Raw genomic sequence first — 17,500 nt, 5'->3', positions numbered from 1 at the left:
AGGATTTTCAAGTGTTTGAAACCAACCAGCACACGTGCTAGGCTCTACAGTATTTCTTAGAAACTTCTTATTTTAGCTTTTCCATACTGCTTTCATCATACCCAGTCACTGACCTCTTCATAGTGGCTGTGGGAACCTGTCTTGCTGACTAGATTGTAAAGTGTAGAGACAAGGACACTTACACACAGGAAGCCCCTAGTCAACGCAGCTGACTGGCTAGAGTACCTTCATGTCAGGAAGCCTTTTCTTTACACTAATTTTAAAAGAAATACAATGTGTCTCCCCCGACTAGAACCAAGTATTCCTGGAGCCTTTTCTACTCAGAATTAGGTGATGAAGAAGTTAAAAGACCCAGAAAGAGATAAATAAAAATGTTCTTTTATGGTTATGGTTTTGATCTGATAATTCATTAACATCATCCAAATCAAAATCAGTAATTATTTTAGGTCAACTGAAATATTGGATTGTCACCAATATAATGCCTAAGGAAGTACCAGGAAGCTTCAGGAGTGATTTGAGCATCCTAGAGAACAAACCTGCTTGGAAGTTACAGCTCCTATGTCTAAATATTGGTAGGATCTTACTCAAGAGAAATACAACATTGATTATGATTATCTTTAATATTAGCATAGGCTATTGTTTCTTTCCTCAACCACATGTTCACTTGCGTGTTTTAGTGAAGGAGAAGAAATAGAACTTAATCTCTCTCTTTTTCTCTCTCTCTCACACACAGACATGCACACACACACACATGCACACACACACACACACACACAAACACAGCTTTTGTGTGTTAGGGTTTATAGAGAATTAGTTTATTCTTGTGTCTGCCAATAATACCTTTCTTTTCTTGCTTCCCCCAGGGATGCTAAATTTGTTTATGATTAAAAACCCAATGTACACTTTTGTTGCATTCATTTTCTACACATTTCAACACACCTTGTGCAGCATAATTAAGATCGCTTTTGGAAAAAAAAAAAAAGCCCCCTTTCTGTCTTCTCAAAACACATGATAACTTAAGTTAAAAAAAAAAAAAGACCTTGCCTTTTGCTACCCAGTGCTTCTCAATAGAGCTGCTGCTCAGGTGGAATCATCTGAAGGATTTTAATTACAAGGGAGTCATTCAGCACAATAGGTTTCTATGTATTTAGTATTTTGATTAATTTGGGAATGTAGCATAAGGAATACTGAGCAGTTTAGTCACCTCATTTGTAATCTTCAGTCATGCAGCAATGGCTAGGCAGTTAAGGATATAGTGGCCTCTGGGGACAGAATACTTGGGTTTGAAGCTGGGCTCTTTTCCTAATAGGTCAGTGAAGGTCCTATGATCTTACTGTTCCCATGTTTTTTTTCAGTCATAGACAAGAGACACACAAAAATTTATCTTTTGCAATTTTTATGAAAGGTAAACGTATGTATATGTAAATGTTCTTCTATCATTACATATGCTATATATTTATAAATTACATATTCATTAACTACATATATTACACATGTAAAAATATGTAAAAATGGGAATAATCTGATTCCATGCCTGGGTCATAAGTGGTATACAAATATTAGATATGGTCATAATCTACATAAAACCTTATTTTTATGTATGTTTTAAACACAGAAATTGATGGTTAAATATTGTATGGACTTTTTTTCCTAAAAAAATATTTTAGTACTTCTCTCCAAAGAAAAATATTATCAATATCTTAAAATGTCATAAGAAAAAAAAAAAAAAAAAAAACTACTTGTGGCACATAATTCAGATGCCAGTTACAAACCCCAAAATGATGAGCTACTTTTCCTTAAAAGAATAAGGAAATAAAACAAATAACATAATCCGTTACTATAATTATTCAAAAGGATGGTTAACGAACACATTCCTGAACACCACAATGCAAAGCCAAAAGCTCAGGTCACGTCTCAGATCATTTTACATCACACGGAAAGCTAATTTCAAAGGAGAGGAGCCAGCGCTGACACACACTGCCCAGAGAGCTTCTGCACTTATTCTCCTCCGTCATCCATCACAGGGTTCATCATTAGCTTGTCATTAAAATCATTAACATACATGCACTGAGTGGTCCAGGCTTGTATCACATTTGCTGTGCACACTGGGGCTTACTCAGTTCTGATAATACACACTGAGCTAGAAAACCTAGAATAGATTAAAATGCAAATTTTATGAAATATAACATTTTTATGTATATGTATAGTTTATGTATATGTAATAAACATATTTAATATATTTATATATGTCTATTAAAAATACATTTTCTGCCAGAAATTCCTTGATCTTTATGTTTGAATCAAATCCCCTGTATATGAAAGATGTCAAAGCTTCAATCACATTTTGCTTTGTTTTGGTAAATTGCCACTTTCTGTCTTATTGGTATTTTGATTTTGTTTTTTTTTGTGGGGTTTTTGTTTATTTCTTGCTCTTGGTTTTTGTTTTCTTTTTGTGAGAAAGAGTGGAGTAGTAAAACGAAAGAGAAAATAGAGTTGTGGAGGAGGTGGAGAGGTTCTGGGAGAAGCTGTGTGGGGGGAACATGATCAAATACTTGTATGAAAAAAATTAGTTTAAAAAAGCTTCAATTGTACTTTGTTAAGGAAACCAGATAATATTACCAACATTTTCTCTTGCCAATATTGATTGAACAAAACTTTATGCCATGTTTCTGTGTGGTTTTTACCCTCTACCTAAGAATCTAGAATGGGAGATAACACATACTCAAAAATCCCAGTTTTCCAGGAATAAAGCTTCTAAGAAAAGCAGGAATCAACAGATACAGGAGTTCCTAGGTGAAAGAGATTGTTTTCCTCTGAGAATTATTCTAATCAATTAAATATATATACACACCTGGTGGAATTTATTAAAGAGAGTAAAGCAAAGAAATGGTAAAACCCACACCGTGTGGTTGTAATTGTTGGCCCTCTTGCTTATAAAACTCTTCCTGCACTTGAAGATTCAGGCATTTGTCATCACAGATACTTTTAGTAATACTTTTAGTGCTTCCCTCTGCTCAGAATTTCAGTGGTCCTGTATATTAAACTTCAGTTCTTACAAAAAGCCGTAATAATAAAGTGGATGTTACTTCCAAAGAATAGAATTTAAGTTTATAAGAATAAAATACATAACATTTGAAACACTGCAGATATACCTTATTAAAAGTTATAAACACCCAAAAACATTCTGCTTGGGTTTACTGATCTTCATTGTTGCATTTATCAGACCTTCAACAAAACATATTATTTGTAGCGCATGTTCATAGTAGCATTGGTGTTTAGAATAAATACGCTTCCCAATCATTCTTTTACCATTTACAGCCTAGTGCCTATCACATCTCTGCATTATTAGAGAGAAGCACACAAACCTTGGGTTAGGAGGGGAGAAGCGTAATAAGATCTGCCTTTTAAAATCAATTTCATAGTCCTTCCAAACCATGGAAAATACTGCATGTACTTTTAAGTGGATATTAAAGTAACTTCAACTTTTATTTTTCTAAGTCAATTATTTACTATGTTAATAACGGATATTTCTTCAAACTAGAATATAGTATTTCATTATGAATGCTTTAAAATTACTTTGTCCAGGAAGGAGAGACTTTAAGTTCAACTGCTCCACTTTAGTTCACCGGTCAGCAGTTACTGTAGAAAAGCAATAATTTAATTTTTCTGTGTGATGAAAGCACGATGCCTCACAACTTGATGTAATTTGTACTTGGGAGGGGTTTAGAAATATTTGAATCTTCCTTAGGTAAAAGACTCAGTTAATGTTGGCAAATTATAATAACTTCTATTATTTCATAACAAAGTGAGAAAATAAAACCATTCAGTACTTTTAGGCAAACAAAAGTTATCCCTTGTTATAAGTGGGAGAAAAAATAAAGCATTTGATATATGTACAAACATGGAGGAGAGATTTCTGACCTCATAAGTGTCTAAAAGGTTGTGTTTTTATGTATTTATTTCCTTTTATGTGTATGAGTGTTCTGCCTGAATGTATATATGTGTACCCCATCTGAGCCTGGTGACTAACGATGTCAGTAGAAGGAATCAGAGTCCTATGAATAGACAGAATAGATGGTCATAAGCCACCATGCTGGAAATTGAACCCAGGTCTTCTGAAAGAACAAGTGCTATTGAGTTCTGAATCATCTCTCCATCCCCACTTTTTATAATTTTCAATTATATGGAGGAAATAACACACACTCTACTCAATATGATATAATAGAAATGATATGATGTGATGACCACCCTAGCAGAGGCAGTGCGAAGGAAGGGAAGGCAGACCTTGAGAATGAGAATTCTTGAGTATTTTGTGAGGTGGGTGCATGTTTTTGGATAGGCTTTGCTACACAGAGGAAAGAGAAAGGACAGAGTAGAAATGGAAAAACAGAGAAAGTCTTACATAAATTATCAAAGTCATGGGGGGGGTCTGCTAATATAATAATTACAAAGTTAGAAAATTAGAACAAGATCAAACAATGAAAAGCCTTTAGCTACATCTCAGAAAGTGTAGATTTCTGCTCTTTCAGGGGAAGGCTATTACAAGTTAGGAGTAGAGAAATGATAAGGTTGGAGGTTTGGAATTGCTTTGCACCGTATAAACAGAAGGTAGAACAGTGAGAAGAGGAATACCAGAAAGGAGCTTTCCAATGCAGTGAAATAAAATGCGCACAGCCAGGACAAAAGTAACGGGGCACTAGACATGGTGGGAAAGATCAATTTAGGTTGCAGGTTGTGGAGTAAAATGTTTTGCATTTTTTGGTTCTTAAATCTATATATATGTGAAAGGCTCCCCACTATATTCTACCAAAAACACAGGGATAGCTCATTATATATATATCAACACACATAGTTTTTGATGCTCAAGAAGGTGTATGTATGGCCGCAGAAGGCCTCGGTATTACTAGAGAAGATGGCAGATAATGAAGGCGAATTTACCACAAGTCAGTAATTCCAACACTAGTGCCATCAATGGCCTCAATAATATTGCTTCATGCTTTCTGGAAACATTACTTATATCTAATTTTCAGAATGTGTTCTTATGTCACTTTGAGGAAAATATTTTTAAATGACTGCTTTAAGAAAAGGGCACTCCGTTTTGCTTTCCCAAACTAAAAATAATTATGTTTCCACATCAGAGTAGCAAACTTAAACTTTAAATGCATTTAATTTTAAGTGATATATAAGGAGATAAAATTGCACGTTTATGCAGTCATGGTTTATATAACAGATTGTGAAGTATTTAAATTACTTGAAACATCTATCTATTCAAATAGTTACCACTGTTTATCACAAAAGCTTTCCAAATCAATTCTAGCACATTATCATGTACAGTGTCTCTCCAGAACTTCTTAAGAAGTCAGCCTTTTTAATAAATAATTAAATAAATAAATAAATAAATAAATAGGAAAAAATGTAGCCCATACTCTTGGGCGTCTTCTTGCCACATTTTAAAAACACCTGTGTCTTACGACTTCAGTGAGTAACCAACTCTAAGTTGTGGCGCCCAAACTTCTCTCAGTCTTCTGTACCTGTGTCTCTATAGGTGGCCCGGCCAACGCTGAAGATGACCAACGCTCCGAATGACCAACGGTTTAGTCACCTCTTCATTCTTTTCAGGGGCTTAAAACTGAAGGGAATCACTTAAAACTGTGATTTGGCAAATAACAGTCAAGTATCAATAATTTCCGTCACACTCAGTCTAAAAACTGACTGTATGTTAACCTGACATTTTAACTCTCTGTGCACACAAACACTTCCTTTATCCCTTTGCTTTGGTCTCTGTAAGGACCTATGTACTCAGTGGATGGAGAAACTCAAACCATGTCACATATATACATTGTTTCACTTGTAAGTGCTCACTGGTGTTAAAAAAAAATCAGCTAGTCTTATTTGAGGAATCTGCAAAATAGCGGTTGATTTTTGTATTCTCGTTAATCGCTCAGTTTTCCAGCCACCCTCAGTAAATGCATATTTTCAAACCACAGGGGACAAGTTACATTAATACACTGACTTGTGGCCTAAAGGAACGTGTTGCTTCTTTTGTTGTGAAAATGATAAGGACCTAAGGCATCGGTGAAGGCAGAGGAAATGTTAATGTTTGCCTGCACCCCACAGCAGAGCCACATTACAAGAGGAAAGTTTATCTTTTTAGATTGTGGTCACACAGCCTAATCCTTAGAGGGATGTAAATTTTATTCACTAAATTCTTGTTCAAGACTAAGTTAATGGTCTTATAAACTCCTCCTGATTTTCTTTTGAAAGTCCTATGACTTTCAAAATACACTAAGGTCAGACGAGACTCTTAGTAGTGCTTTCTCATTTTGGACTATTCCAGAATTATCAAGTCTCATGATTAAATTATGTATGTGTTGTCATGGTTTGTGAGAGACCCAGTGATACAATGTGTCTCTGATTAAACCATGAAGCCTGGCATGAGAGCTCAAGGGTGGAAGACTTGTTCCTGACTGTGTAAACTCTGAGTTCAATCCCCAGCACCACACACAATCCCTTTATATTGATCAATCGATCGATCAATCAATCTGTCTGACTCTTTGTATGTAATGTGAATATGTGTGTATGTACCCTATGAAGATAGTGTTGAAATGTGAAGCCCTAACAATGTATGACATGTATCAACAAATATTGTGAAGAGAAATACAATTTATGGCCCAGTCTACAATTTGGACAATTTCAGTGAAAACTGTATCAATGATATATGAGACTAAATGTTACAAAAGATGGCAAATTTTTATGTGCTCATTATTGGCTACTTCCTCATAACCTTTATCCACATGCCATAGTCATTTAAGAACAGTTACATAAATTTAGCATGGCATACCTGTCTATTTCATATTTGTTTAAATACAATTCCTTTCAAGTAGTTCTATTTGCCAATAACAAAACCCTCTTACTTTCTATGTAACTCTTTTGAATATATAAAATTCTAAAATATGAATATAGAATTCTTTAAGACAGATTTAATTTCATGAGAGCAATTGTTTATATTTGCTTCTTTTCAATTGATAATTCTAATTGATTGTAAAGGTGTGAATATAGCAACTTTAGTTATCTTCATTTATATACTCTGCTTGAAATAAGAAACAATGGCTTTTTAGAAAAAATTTACTTTCTTGTTAAGGAAATAGAGCTTATCCAACTTATTACAAAAACAAACTAAAAAGTAAAATTAAAAATTCAGATAAAATGTTTATTTTTTAAAAGAGAGAGGAAATCATTTGATTAATTTTTTAAAAATGAGAGCTGCTCAGGCTAATATCAGTAAACTTACATTTCTGGACATAAAGAATTTATGTCATTCTACCTAAGATTTTATCTTTTCAAACTATAATCCAGATTTTGCTGGCTAAAAAGTAGACTATTTTAGTATAAATTTAAAGATATTTTAAAGAAATATTTATTTTTTCAATGCAGAAGAATGAATGACAATATTATTACAACAACCAAGAATAAAATTTTCATTTCCATTTTACCAAGTAAGAGGTTCTAAAACAAATTTTATTAATATATTTCATTTTTGCAAATTATTACCTTACTTACAGTGTTCATCATTTTTGTAGATAAAGATACCTATAATTAAATTTCTAGATCAATTTGGTTAGATCAATCAATATTGTGATATGAATAAATTGCAAATAGCTACTTCATGTAGGCCAAAACATTATACCAGTTCAACAGAAGAAAAATTCTTTCTTCTTTCTCTTGATGAAGATGAAAATATTCCTTCCTGGAAGAAACATGTGACCCAGAAGTGACCAATTGGAGTAAACCAATTTTTCTCTATTCCATATACACCAAAGGTGCAGACGTCACCTTTGCCAGGATATAAGTAGAAAACCCTACTAACCTTCCACATCTGTTAGACATAAACAAATAAACTTTTTTTTTTTTAATTTAAAGCTGGGATCTAATTATAATACTAGTATATTTAATAAACCTCTTTTATTCTTTTAACATTTTAGGCATTTTAGTATTTGATTGCAAAGTACTGTTATTTTTCAGAAACGTAATACTTTCTCCCTTAAGACGCATTTCAATTATTAATGATGTAGTTTATAATTCTATTCTACATCTTAAATGGATCTGACCCCAAGGTGTGGCTCCAAATCCTGTTACAGTCAACAGACATTCTAAGAAGGAAAAAAACAACCACAAAAAAGCTTGCTTAACGTTACAAAACAGAAGTTTGCAACTGCAAGCATGCATCTCAAAATTTCTCTAGGAATTCCTGATTTTACCTGAAGCGCTGTATTAAAATTTATTCAAATTTATGGAACAATTGTTTAAACAATTGCATACTGCCAAGCAATTTTATGTAGTTTTTCTGTGGCATCTATTGAGAAAATATTCACAACAGGATCAAGATTTCCAGATATCTGAATTTCTAAAACTTAGAGTAGTAACAAAAACAGACAAGATTTCGTCAACGGATGTAAATATATAAGAACTTATTTTGATCATTGATAATTACAAATGATTGCACCCGATCTCTGAATTAAGCTAATTGCCCATGGATATATACAAGCATGGATATATACAAGCACTTACATGTTCTGTGTCCCTTCCGTGTATGATTTTCACCAACTTTCACCCACTGGTCTAAGGGCCCTTTCATTCCTCATCTTGACACTTAGCATGTAATGTTTCTCTGCTGTTGCCCCAGCTCGGCTTTGAACCACACCTCTGCGGTCTGTCTGGCCTTGTTTCTTGGACCAAGCTTTAGTCTGCAACTGCAGAATGCATGGGCTTATACACCAGTTTCTATTTAATTTAAATTGACTTCTTGGATGCTGACTTCTTAAAGATCTTGATCTCGCAGTCTTACAGCTGGACACAGGGCACTGAGTAGGTGGATCCTCTGTTTATCCTGACTGCTCCTCATTTTCCCCACTGCCAATCTGCCGGAGTGAAAATGTTCTCCCTCTCAGTTGGCACTCTGCAAAGCTCTCACCTAGATGTTTTTGTAGGGACTGATTCCCACCTGGATGTCACATGGTTCCTGTTCCTAACTACACCTAATCTTTGAGACTGGTTGCTCTGGTGGACCTAATACCTTGCTCAGACTAAATCACTGAATTAACTCAAACTTCAGCTGTCGCCTAACCATGCACCACAGAACGTGAGAGTGGAACAGAAAAATAAAAACAATCTTGATCTTTTGGTGTGAAACCAGTGCATCACCTCTTTCTCTGATTACCAAAGGGACTGTGGCTTTAATGTTGCAGTATAAACGATTAGCAGCAAGATAATACAGTGTGACACCTGATTGTCTGACCTTTTTGTCTTCTAAATATTTAGCTGATGTTACTCCAAAGCTGAAGAACAGTCTAAGAAACATTATTCCTTACTAGCAATGTTAAACTCTTTGATTAACTGTGGCTTATATAAGTTATATTAATATCTATCTATATATTCATCTGTCTGTCTGTCTGTCTATCTATTACCTACCTATCTATCGATCCATCTATCATCTGCCCGTTAGTTAATTCTGTCCTTATGATAAATCTGCTTATGAAATGCAGAGTCCCTGTGCTTTCTTCTGATTTTATTCACAGTGAAATATTATTAATAATTTATAGAAGTTGTAAGATTTAATCTCTTTCAAAGGAGTCAAATGTGTGCACTTTCTAAGTTCTTTATCAAAGCTAAATTTAAAATTTTGGGGGAACAATTTGTAGATTCTTTCCTTTTTCATGTTGTCTAGAATCATGAAAAAAATGTCCAAGCAATATTTGTTCTTTAACTATGTAGAGAATGATTCTTTGACCCTTAGAGACAGAAAAATTCTATGGCTATCCAAACAGGGAAAAAGAAGATGTATTTTCTAATAAATATCTTCTTTAGATATGAAACAGGATCAGTAAGCTACAGTACCCTCAGTTAAAGTTGTCTGACACACTTTGCCTAAATTGTGGGATTTCACACCATGGATGTCAGATAGCATCTGTAAAGTTCTATAAAAGCCTTCAAAACTCTATAGGAACCCACAAATTTCCACAATTGGCATGCTGGGGATATCACACATTTTAGCAGAAGATACTGTACCTCTGGTAGGATCTTTTTATTATGAGGACTAGAATGATTTGTAAGTGCCACATACAGGGACTGGAATAATGTCAAAAAGAACAGGAGCCACTGATCCATACTTGCAGCACTTGACAAAGGAGACGAGATGATAAAGAGCTGGCTGGCATCATCATGAGCTCTGCACAATCATTTTGGAAAAAGATCTCAAAGCTAACTAGCAAAGTTAATGAAAAAGTTTAGACATTAAATAAAAATGGAATTAAATCAGAACAAAAATTACAACAGGCCTAGAAAGGTTAGGGGATAAAAATTAAAGATGACGGGAACAGTGTTAATGAGAAAATCTGTGACAACACATGTGAAGCCAAGAAGTACTTTTTAGTTCAGAACTTCGTAATGTAACACAAAGGCCCCAAACAGCAGAAAATAATACCGCCGTCACAGGAGCGAAAACAATGAGAGCGTGCCTCTGGCTCAGATTATCAGTCACTTTTAACTGTTTTCCTCAAACGTAGAGCCACGCCACTTTCAATGGCTTTGTCCACAGGGAGATCGAACATCTGTGGGAATTTTATATCAAACATTACCAGCCAAAGGAGTAGGATCTGCAAAACTTACAAGTGCCTCCAAATGGTAATTTAAAGTTTAAGGAAAGGAATAAGAATTGGGAGACAAAAGGAAATGTTACATATTTGAATATCATGTTTTATTGTGATTCATGGTGTAGAGCTTCGGGATCATACTAGAAAATGGGGGCCAGGGAGACCCTTTTAGTTATCTTTGTGACAAACTGTTACCAACGGGAGAGTCTCAAGTATAATATATTGGTGTGATTTTACAACTTTTTGAAGCTCTCCAAGAGCCAAAGATGCTGCCAAGATTCCTGAGATATGTGTGAGTCAGGAACTTTGGGGGCATATAGAATACATACTGTCCACAGAGGTAAATATGGCCCCATTGCAATCTTCTACCAACACATACTCCTTTTATGCAACACACATTTTTTTTATCCCCAAAGTCTGCCTTCGAAAGACACAACACATTTATTTGACAATCTTACACGCAGCAAGCATATTAATGTCCTCTACAGTATATCATTAGTTCTCCGACTTGAGGCATTTTCTCCCAGAAGAAGAAGCAAATAATGATCATTTGCAACCAAGGTCAAACATTTGGCAAGGAGAACTTTTAAATGGTGAGAGAGTGGGGTAGGGGGGGCTCCGAAACAACATGGAAGAAATTATTTAAAAATTACCAGTAGAAAACACTAACAATCAGAAGGACCCCAGAGGAACGGGCAACTTGTGCCTCAATACAAAGCCAGCTTAGGAATAACATGCATTTGATGTCTTGATACAGAATTGGAAAGTATGAAAATAAGGATCTCATTTACGATTGCACAAGAGAAGGCGAGTGTGAGCCCACTCATTGGAAATGGGGAGCAATAATGGCTTCATAAAGAAGAAACAGCGTGGCTATGCTCATGAGTGTGATGTCATCATTGAACACCACTGTTTGCCCTAGACTGGGAGAAGAAAGCCTTTAGACTCATTCTACCAGTGTGGGTTCATATTTCAGTTCTGAGCCAAATCTTTCTTCTGTTTTAATCCTAACAAATGTGAGAAGGCAGTGAGTTTAAATTACTTCTGTGTAAATACAGCATCGATGTAACTTTTCAAAGAGTTTTCAAAAAAGTAAATATCTATGTAAAGTAGAAAGCATCCTTTACACCTGTACAGGTAATGGATGGTCTGACAGCTCTTTGAGCAGTGTTAAAAAATAGAAATTAAAAAAACAAAACAAAAACAATCAAAGGGCTGAGGAGACAGTTCAGTTGGTGAAGTGGAGCAGGCACAGCCTGCTCATGGATCTGTGTTTGGGTCTCCACATTGCTTAGTACTCAAAAAGGGGAATATTGGAGTCATTTACTGGTCTACACTTTTGGTTTTCCTGCCTCAGAGGTCTAGACAGATCATGGATTTTATTCCTGGAGCTATTACTATGTGAAGCTAAGCTGTTTCCAATGAACATATATTAAAACAAAACAAAACAACACCCCCCCCCTTCTTAAGAAACTAGGCGTTAACCTAGGGTTCTCTGCAGAATAAACACGTTTGTCTCATGCACACCCAGAAGCCACAATCTTAGCTCAAGAAATGGTATGAGGAGCCAGCCTTTTGGAAGCAAGAAGCTGAGGTTAGACTGTTACGGAGAAATTAGTTTGGAAAGCCTCTCGGGACATAGAATCAGAATTTATGCAAGAGAAAACTGCTACAAAACGAAGGGCAGAAAAAAAAAGTTTCAGACAAACTATATTTTTTTGGGGGGGTGTGCTTTCTTTTACAAAAATAAAATTTTGTTGTGGAAGGACAGTTAGAAAAGAAGAGTGGAGTATGTGGGGAAACAGCATATCCAAACATTTACAACCAACCCACAACTGTCCTTTTATTCTCATGATTCAGGTCTCTACCAACCTCAAGCACACACACATTCAACCACATCACTATAATGGCACTGAACAGAAATCTACAAAAACTAAACATTTCAAGGTTTAATTGTGAATTGCAAAAATCACCATTTTCATTTCTACCCTTTCTTCTCTTTTACATTGATTTTTGGAGTGCCCATGAGTTCTCCTCATTTTCTTCTTAGAATACAGTTAGGTGCCTTTTCTTGCCTTTATTTTAAAACACTTATTGGATTAATTTGTTGCTTTCCACTTCTGGTATTGAATTTAAAGCAGATACTATGGTAATGGGGCCTCCAAAAACAAACCTGCTGCATCCAGCTCTCTTAATTCAAAAACCCCCCGACACGATTGTTTTCAAGACATGGCGCATGCAGTGTGGTTTCAGATGGTTGGCTTTCTATTGAATGATACTGACTGTACCAAACCCAAACTCACAACACTGAACAGGGTCCCCTCTGGTGAGCACAAACACCATGGCTTGCTATTCAGTCATTTCAGAGTCTGGTCTCATCTTCATTTATTCCAAACTCTGTATTTACTTATGTGTTCTAAATTCCTGTCCAATCCAATTCTCCCTGTTTCAAGGCACATGAGTTACTAATTCTGGGTTGGTATTATTCTCTCCGTTAGAGTTGTTCACTGGCAGCAACTTCAGTTATCTTCGTATGCCTCTGATCCTTTACCCACCGATTCTGTGTAATGAGCGCCATACAATAAATTATCTGTTAAATTGCCTCATGTCTCTCTCTCTGTTTTCCCCTCATCCCCACCCCCATGTCGCCTGCTCTGAGACAGGGTTTCTTTGTGTGGCTCTTGCTGTCTTGGACCTCACTCTGTAGACCAGGCTGTCCTTGAATTCACAGAGATCTACCTGCCTCTGCTTCCTGAGTCCTGGGATTAAAGATGTGCACCACCACCATTCAGCAAATGCCCTCACTTTTAATGGGATGCTTACATTGTAAATTTATAAGACAGGTAGGAGTGACAGTAAAGATACTGCTTTGGCAAACTATCTCTAAATGTTTGTAGTGGATAGAAGGTATAAAAACTGCAAACTGTGTTTTGTGTTGATTTCAGTCTCATTTAAGATTGCAACGAGATAGTACAACAGGTCCTATCAATAAGTGCCCAGGGAGGAAGACAGCAGGAAAAGTATCATTATGTTCCAGGCACTCGGTTTATTTGCATACATTTCATGCAGTCGGTACTACTGAAATTTCAGCAAGAAAAAAAGAATAGGAAGAAAAAGAAGTCAAGGAAAGAAAACATGTCCATTCTCACTGAGTGCTGCATCGGATGCCTGGCCACTAACAATCCATCAATTTGGCTGCACTGCTCTCTTTTATATTAATATCAGCACAACAACCCCTTCCAAAACAACACACACCATGAATGCATTCAAGAACACAAAAAATACCACAGAAGTGTTTCATAAGATAGGTTTTTCGTTTCTAGTCAATCTCCAAATTCTCTGAACTGTATTCAATTAGATGCAAACAAATTTTAATTGATTGAACCATGTTAAGAATTTTACCTTGCTTTTACTCTTAATAAACACAAAATGCTTAAAATTCATTGCAAATAAACATCTCAGAAGGGTAAAGTTGAAGATGCAGAATGCTGAGGTTCAGATATCTACCGATATCTGAACAATCTACAAAAAGTTAATGGAGCAGCACAAAGAGATTGGAAGTATCAATGTTGACTCAATATTTTGCAGGATAATTACAAACTTGATTTTCATTTATATTACCTGAGAAAAGACAAGATATGTGATCCTTCCCATTTTTACCTTTTCTGAAATCTATTTCCTACCAAGAAAGGGAGGCTCTGCTTTCATCTATGGAAAACAAATACAGGTATTTTTCCTATGTATTGATTCATGTCAGTATATCATACATAATGCATTAACTGAATTTTTATATGAGCTGATAACAGCACTATACCAGACATTAAATACAACTTACTATTATTTTTAATGCTACTATTTTTTTTAGATAGTTCATGATTAAACTTTAAATTAAAAATAAACTAAGTTATGGGAACTACCAGTTGTCAAGTGAAAAAATACCAGGAGCCTAACAAAGCCATTATTTAGTCTGATTATTATTTCAGGCTCTAAAATACAATGTTTAATAAACTATTTTATTACATCGCTAATTTTTTTTTATGTTAAAATTCTTAGCACTGGACGATCAAACTTGTGACGGTCGCTTCCTTATGCGTCTTCCTGCACGTGGTCTGTGTCATCCTCCACTTACTGCACAGGAGCAAGGGAGGACAAGCCGCAGCTCACACACATGCCTTTCCCATGGCTCCCTTTCTCGAATGGAGAGAAACAGGATCTAACTCTGGTTGGGTATTTAAAGATGAATTCTCTTAGCATTTGCATAAGGAGTGAGCGTTAGCACAGTCAGGAGAGCAACTGAAAGGAAAAGCCTCCAGCTACCACTGCCTGGCTGACAGCGTGATGATGCAGGATGTAAAAACTTTTGTCTGATTGCTCATTTTCCTGGCTTAGAGTACGGCTAGTCTCGGGAGCATATATTCATGTTCTTCTTACTTGGAGTTTTATCACTTCTTTTGTATTATTTAATACAACTAAAGACACCTCCAAAAGACAGATTTTTCCATTTTGGAAAAGTAATGGCTTGGAATCTGGAGAAACACTTTAATGACTGCAGTGTGTTTTTGCGAGGACGATAGAGTGAAAGAACCATACATCAATTAGGCATACACTCTCAAAGACATTCATATGTCAAACAGGGTAGGATATTTTAAAAATCAACAAAATAATAACTTGTGAAAGGGCTAATGAAAATGGGTATATGTCAGAGATATCTATATCTATGTATGTATCTTTCAGGCCTTTGACTAAATAGTTAATGAGGGAGAAGAGTCCCGTGTGGTAGCAAATGCCTACAAGTCCAGCAGCGCCTAGGAGGCTAAGGTAGGAGGACTGAGGAGACTACAATTCTGTGCTACAATTTGAGACACTGTCTCAAAAAGCAAAACAAAAGATAAAATAGCATCACAAAGAATTAAATGTCAAAATGAAAGCAGGGAGTAACCTTGTATCAATAATGTGAAGTTAAACAGAGCACAGCCATAACATCGGAATGTCCCTGACTGCTAAGAATCACATATACTTCATCACTCAGCTATAATTATTTCTCCAGGAATTCTCATCTCTCCCAGGGTCAGTACTTTTTAGTAAACAAGAAACTGATATGCCTGACACTATTGAATAAGACCTGATATTTAAAAAGTGTCATACACTTTTCTGAAATCCACAATACATCAATTTTTAATACTTCTACTCTCTCAGCTCCATTAAAGAGATGGTAGGGGAAAGATTTTAGAGTAATTAATGATATAGTTAGCTGCTAAATATTAATAGGAATCGTAGTCTTGCATAAAATATAACATATAAACCTTGCCAATACAGACGCACCAGTAATTAAACTTGAATATGTAATTACACTGATTTATAAGACAGGCAAAAAGTTACACTTCACCGGCTTCTGTGTAAACTGTGGCTAACAGTTAAACTTTGCATTTTACGGTTTGTAAAAACGGGCAAAGTCTTGACTACAGTTCATAAATGGTTTAGAGTCCTGTAACAGTAGTAAAAATTATCACAACTTACCCTATCATGAATATTCTTGCTATACCATGCAAGCCCAACTGTGATAATGGCCCATAAGATGGAGATTCATCAGAGACAGTGTCTAATGCCCAACGGGACCTTAGTAGCGCTAAGAATCTGTAGACGAATGCTGCCAACACTAGCTATGGGGCACTTGAGGTAATCTCTAGGATGTATTAACGACAATCTAGACATACTTTTCACATTGAGGTCATGGTATAATCCAACTCCGCTTCAGCCTGTGTGTTCTCACTTATATGCCGTGATGAGCTTCAGGAAAAAACCATGTCGTATTCAGCAGCATCTGAATACATGGGTACCCCTTTTGGGAACCTGTTAACCACTTACATGTGTGGCTGAGGTGAGCACCCCGGACTGCTGGTCCCATTGCTGTCGATGTGGTCCAGGGAACCATTGAGGTCTTCATGGACGGCCTGCAGGAGGCCACTGGAGGCGTTATTGATCAGCCCGGGGTTACTTAGCAAAGGCAAACTGCTCTCTGCCAAGGCAGCCTGGTGGAAAGGACAAGGAGCAAAACAGCTTTTAGCACGCGTGCCCTTTTAAGTCACTGGAACCGCACACATCCCCTTTTAGTGGTTGCACAGTACATCGGAGATGTTTCAGAAGCACTTACATAAAATGTATGGAACGACAAAAATTCCTAAAGGGCCAGTCGCAGACGAGACAACAGGAGCATTAACGTGAACTTGTAAACAATAGCTCCCACCGCAAACTTCCTCCACCGCACGCTAACCTTTCGCATAATGAAATGCTGAATCCTCACTTGTCCAGCAATACTCCAGGATAATATAAGCAGTTGCTCTGCTTTTTAAAAATGACCAGAACTTAACTCAAAATAAAGAAGTCCTGACATTTGCTTCCTCTGCATAAAAATTATATATTATAATTAAACTTTAAAGTTTTTGCCACAAGCACCGTGTTCCCCAACACTATGATGTGAAATCATTTATGACAGCCTGGATAAATATTAATGCATAGCCACATGCATTTGCAAATGCTTCTATCAATCTACCATTTGCAGAAAAACTGAGTGTTCCAGATTTTGCCACAGGGTGTCCTTCTTGCCTCTTTACATCAAAAGTAGCTTGAATGAGAATCAGTGCTTTTCATAGTACTAGGTACTACAACTTCCTTGGATGATAAACCAACTTTTAAGAACAATCATAATCTCGCCTAAATAGAAAGCATGCCAAACAATAAAGTGCCCAAACATCCAAACAGGACAATAACAGCAATGTATACCTAATGATATTACCTGCAGACTGGCATTAAGAGCTGCCCCGTAGCCCAAACTTGTAGGTATATTTTTTACT

The 17,500-nt window shown here is 36.1% G+C and overlaps 1 protein-coding gene across 11 annotated transcripts in view; it reads right to left on the bottom strand.

Moving 5' to 3' along the window:
• Foxp2 (forkhead box P2) overlaps positions 1 to 17,500 on the bottom strand; it is a 558,155-nt gene that overhangs the window by 9,237 nt on the left and 531,418 nt on the right. For all 11 annotated transcript variants that reach the window (XM_060374230.1, XM_060374220.1, XM_060374219.1 and 8 more), the window contains 2 exons: positions 17,443 to 17,500; positions 16,515 to 16,678 (listed from right to left, as the gene is read on the bottom strand). The exon at positions 17,443 to 17,500 is cut by the window's right edge and continues 12 nt beyond it. In XM_060374230.1, the coding sequence (XP_060230213.1) occupies positions 16,515 to 16,678; positions 17,443 to 17,500 (222 nt within the window). The remainder of the gene's footprint in view (positions 1 to 16,514; positions 16,679 to 17,442) is intronic.

This window comes from Meriones unguiculatus, chromosome 21, assembly GCF_030254825.1.
Source record: "Meriones unguiculatus strain TT.TT164.6M chromosome 21, Bangor_MerUng_6.1, whole genome shotgun sequence".
Lineage (NCBI taxonomy): Eukaryota > Metazoa > Chordata > Mammalia > Rodentia > Muridae > Meriones > Meriones unguiculatus.
Note: the sequence above shows the minus strand (reverse complement) of the source record. Positions and strands in the feature narration are given on the sequence as shown.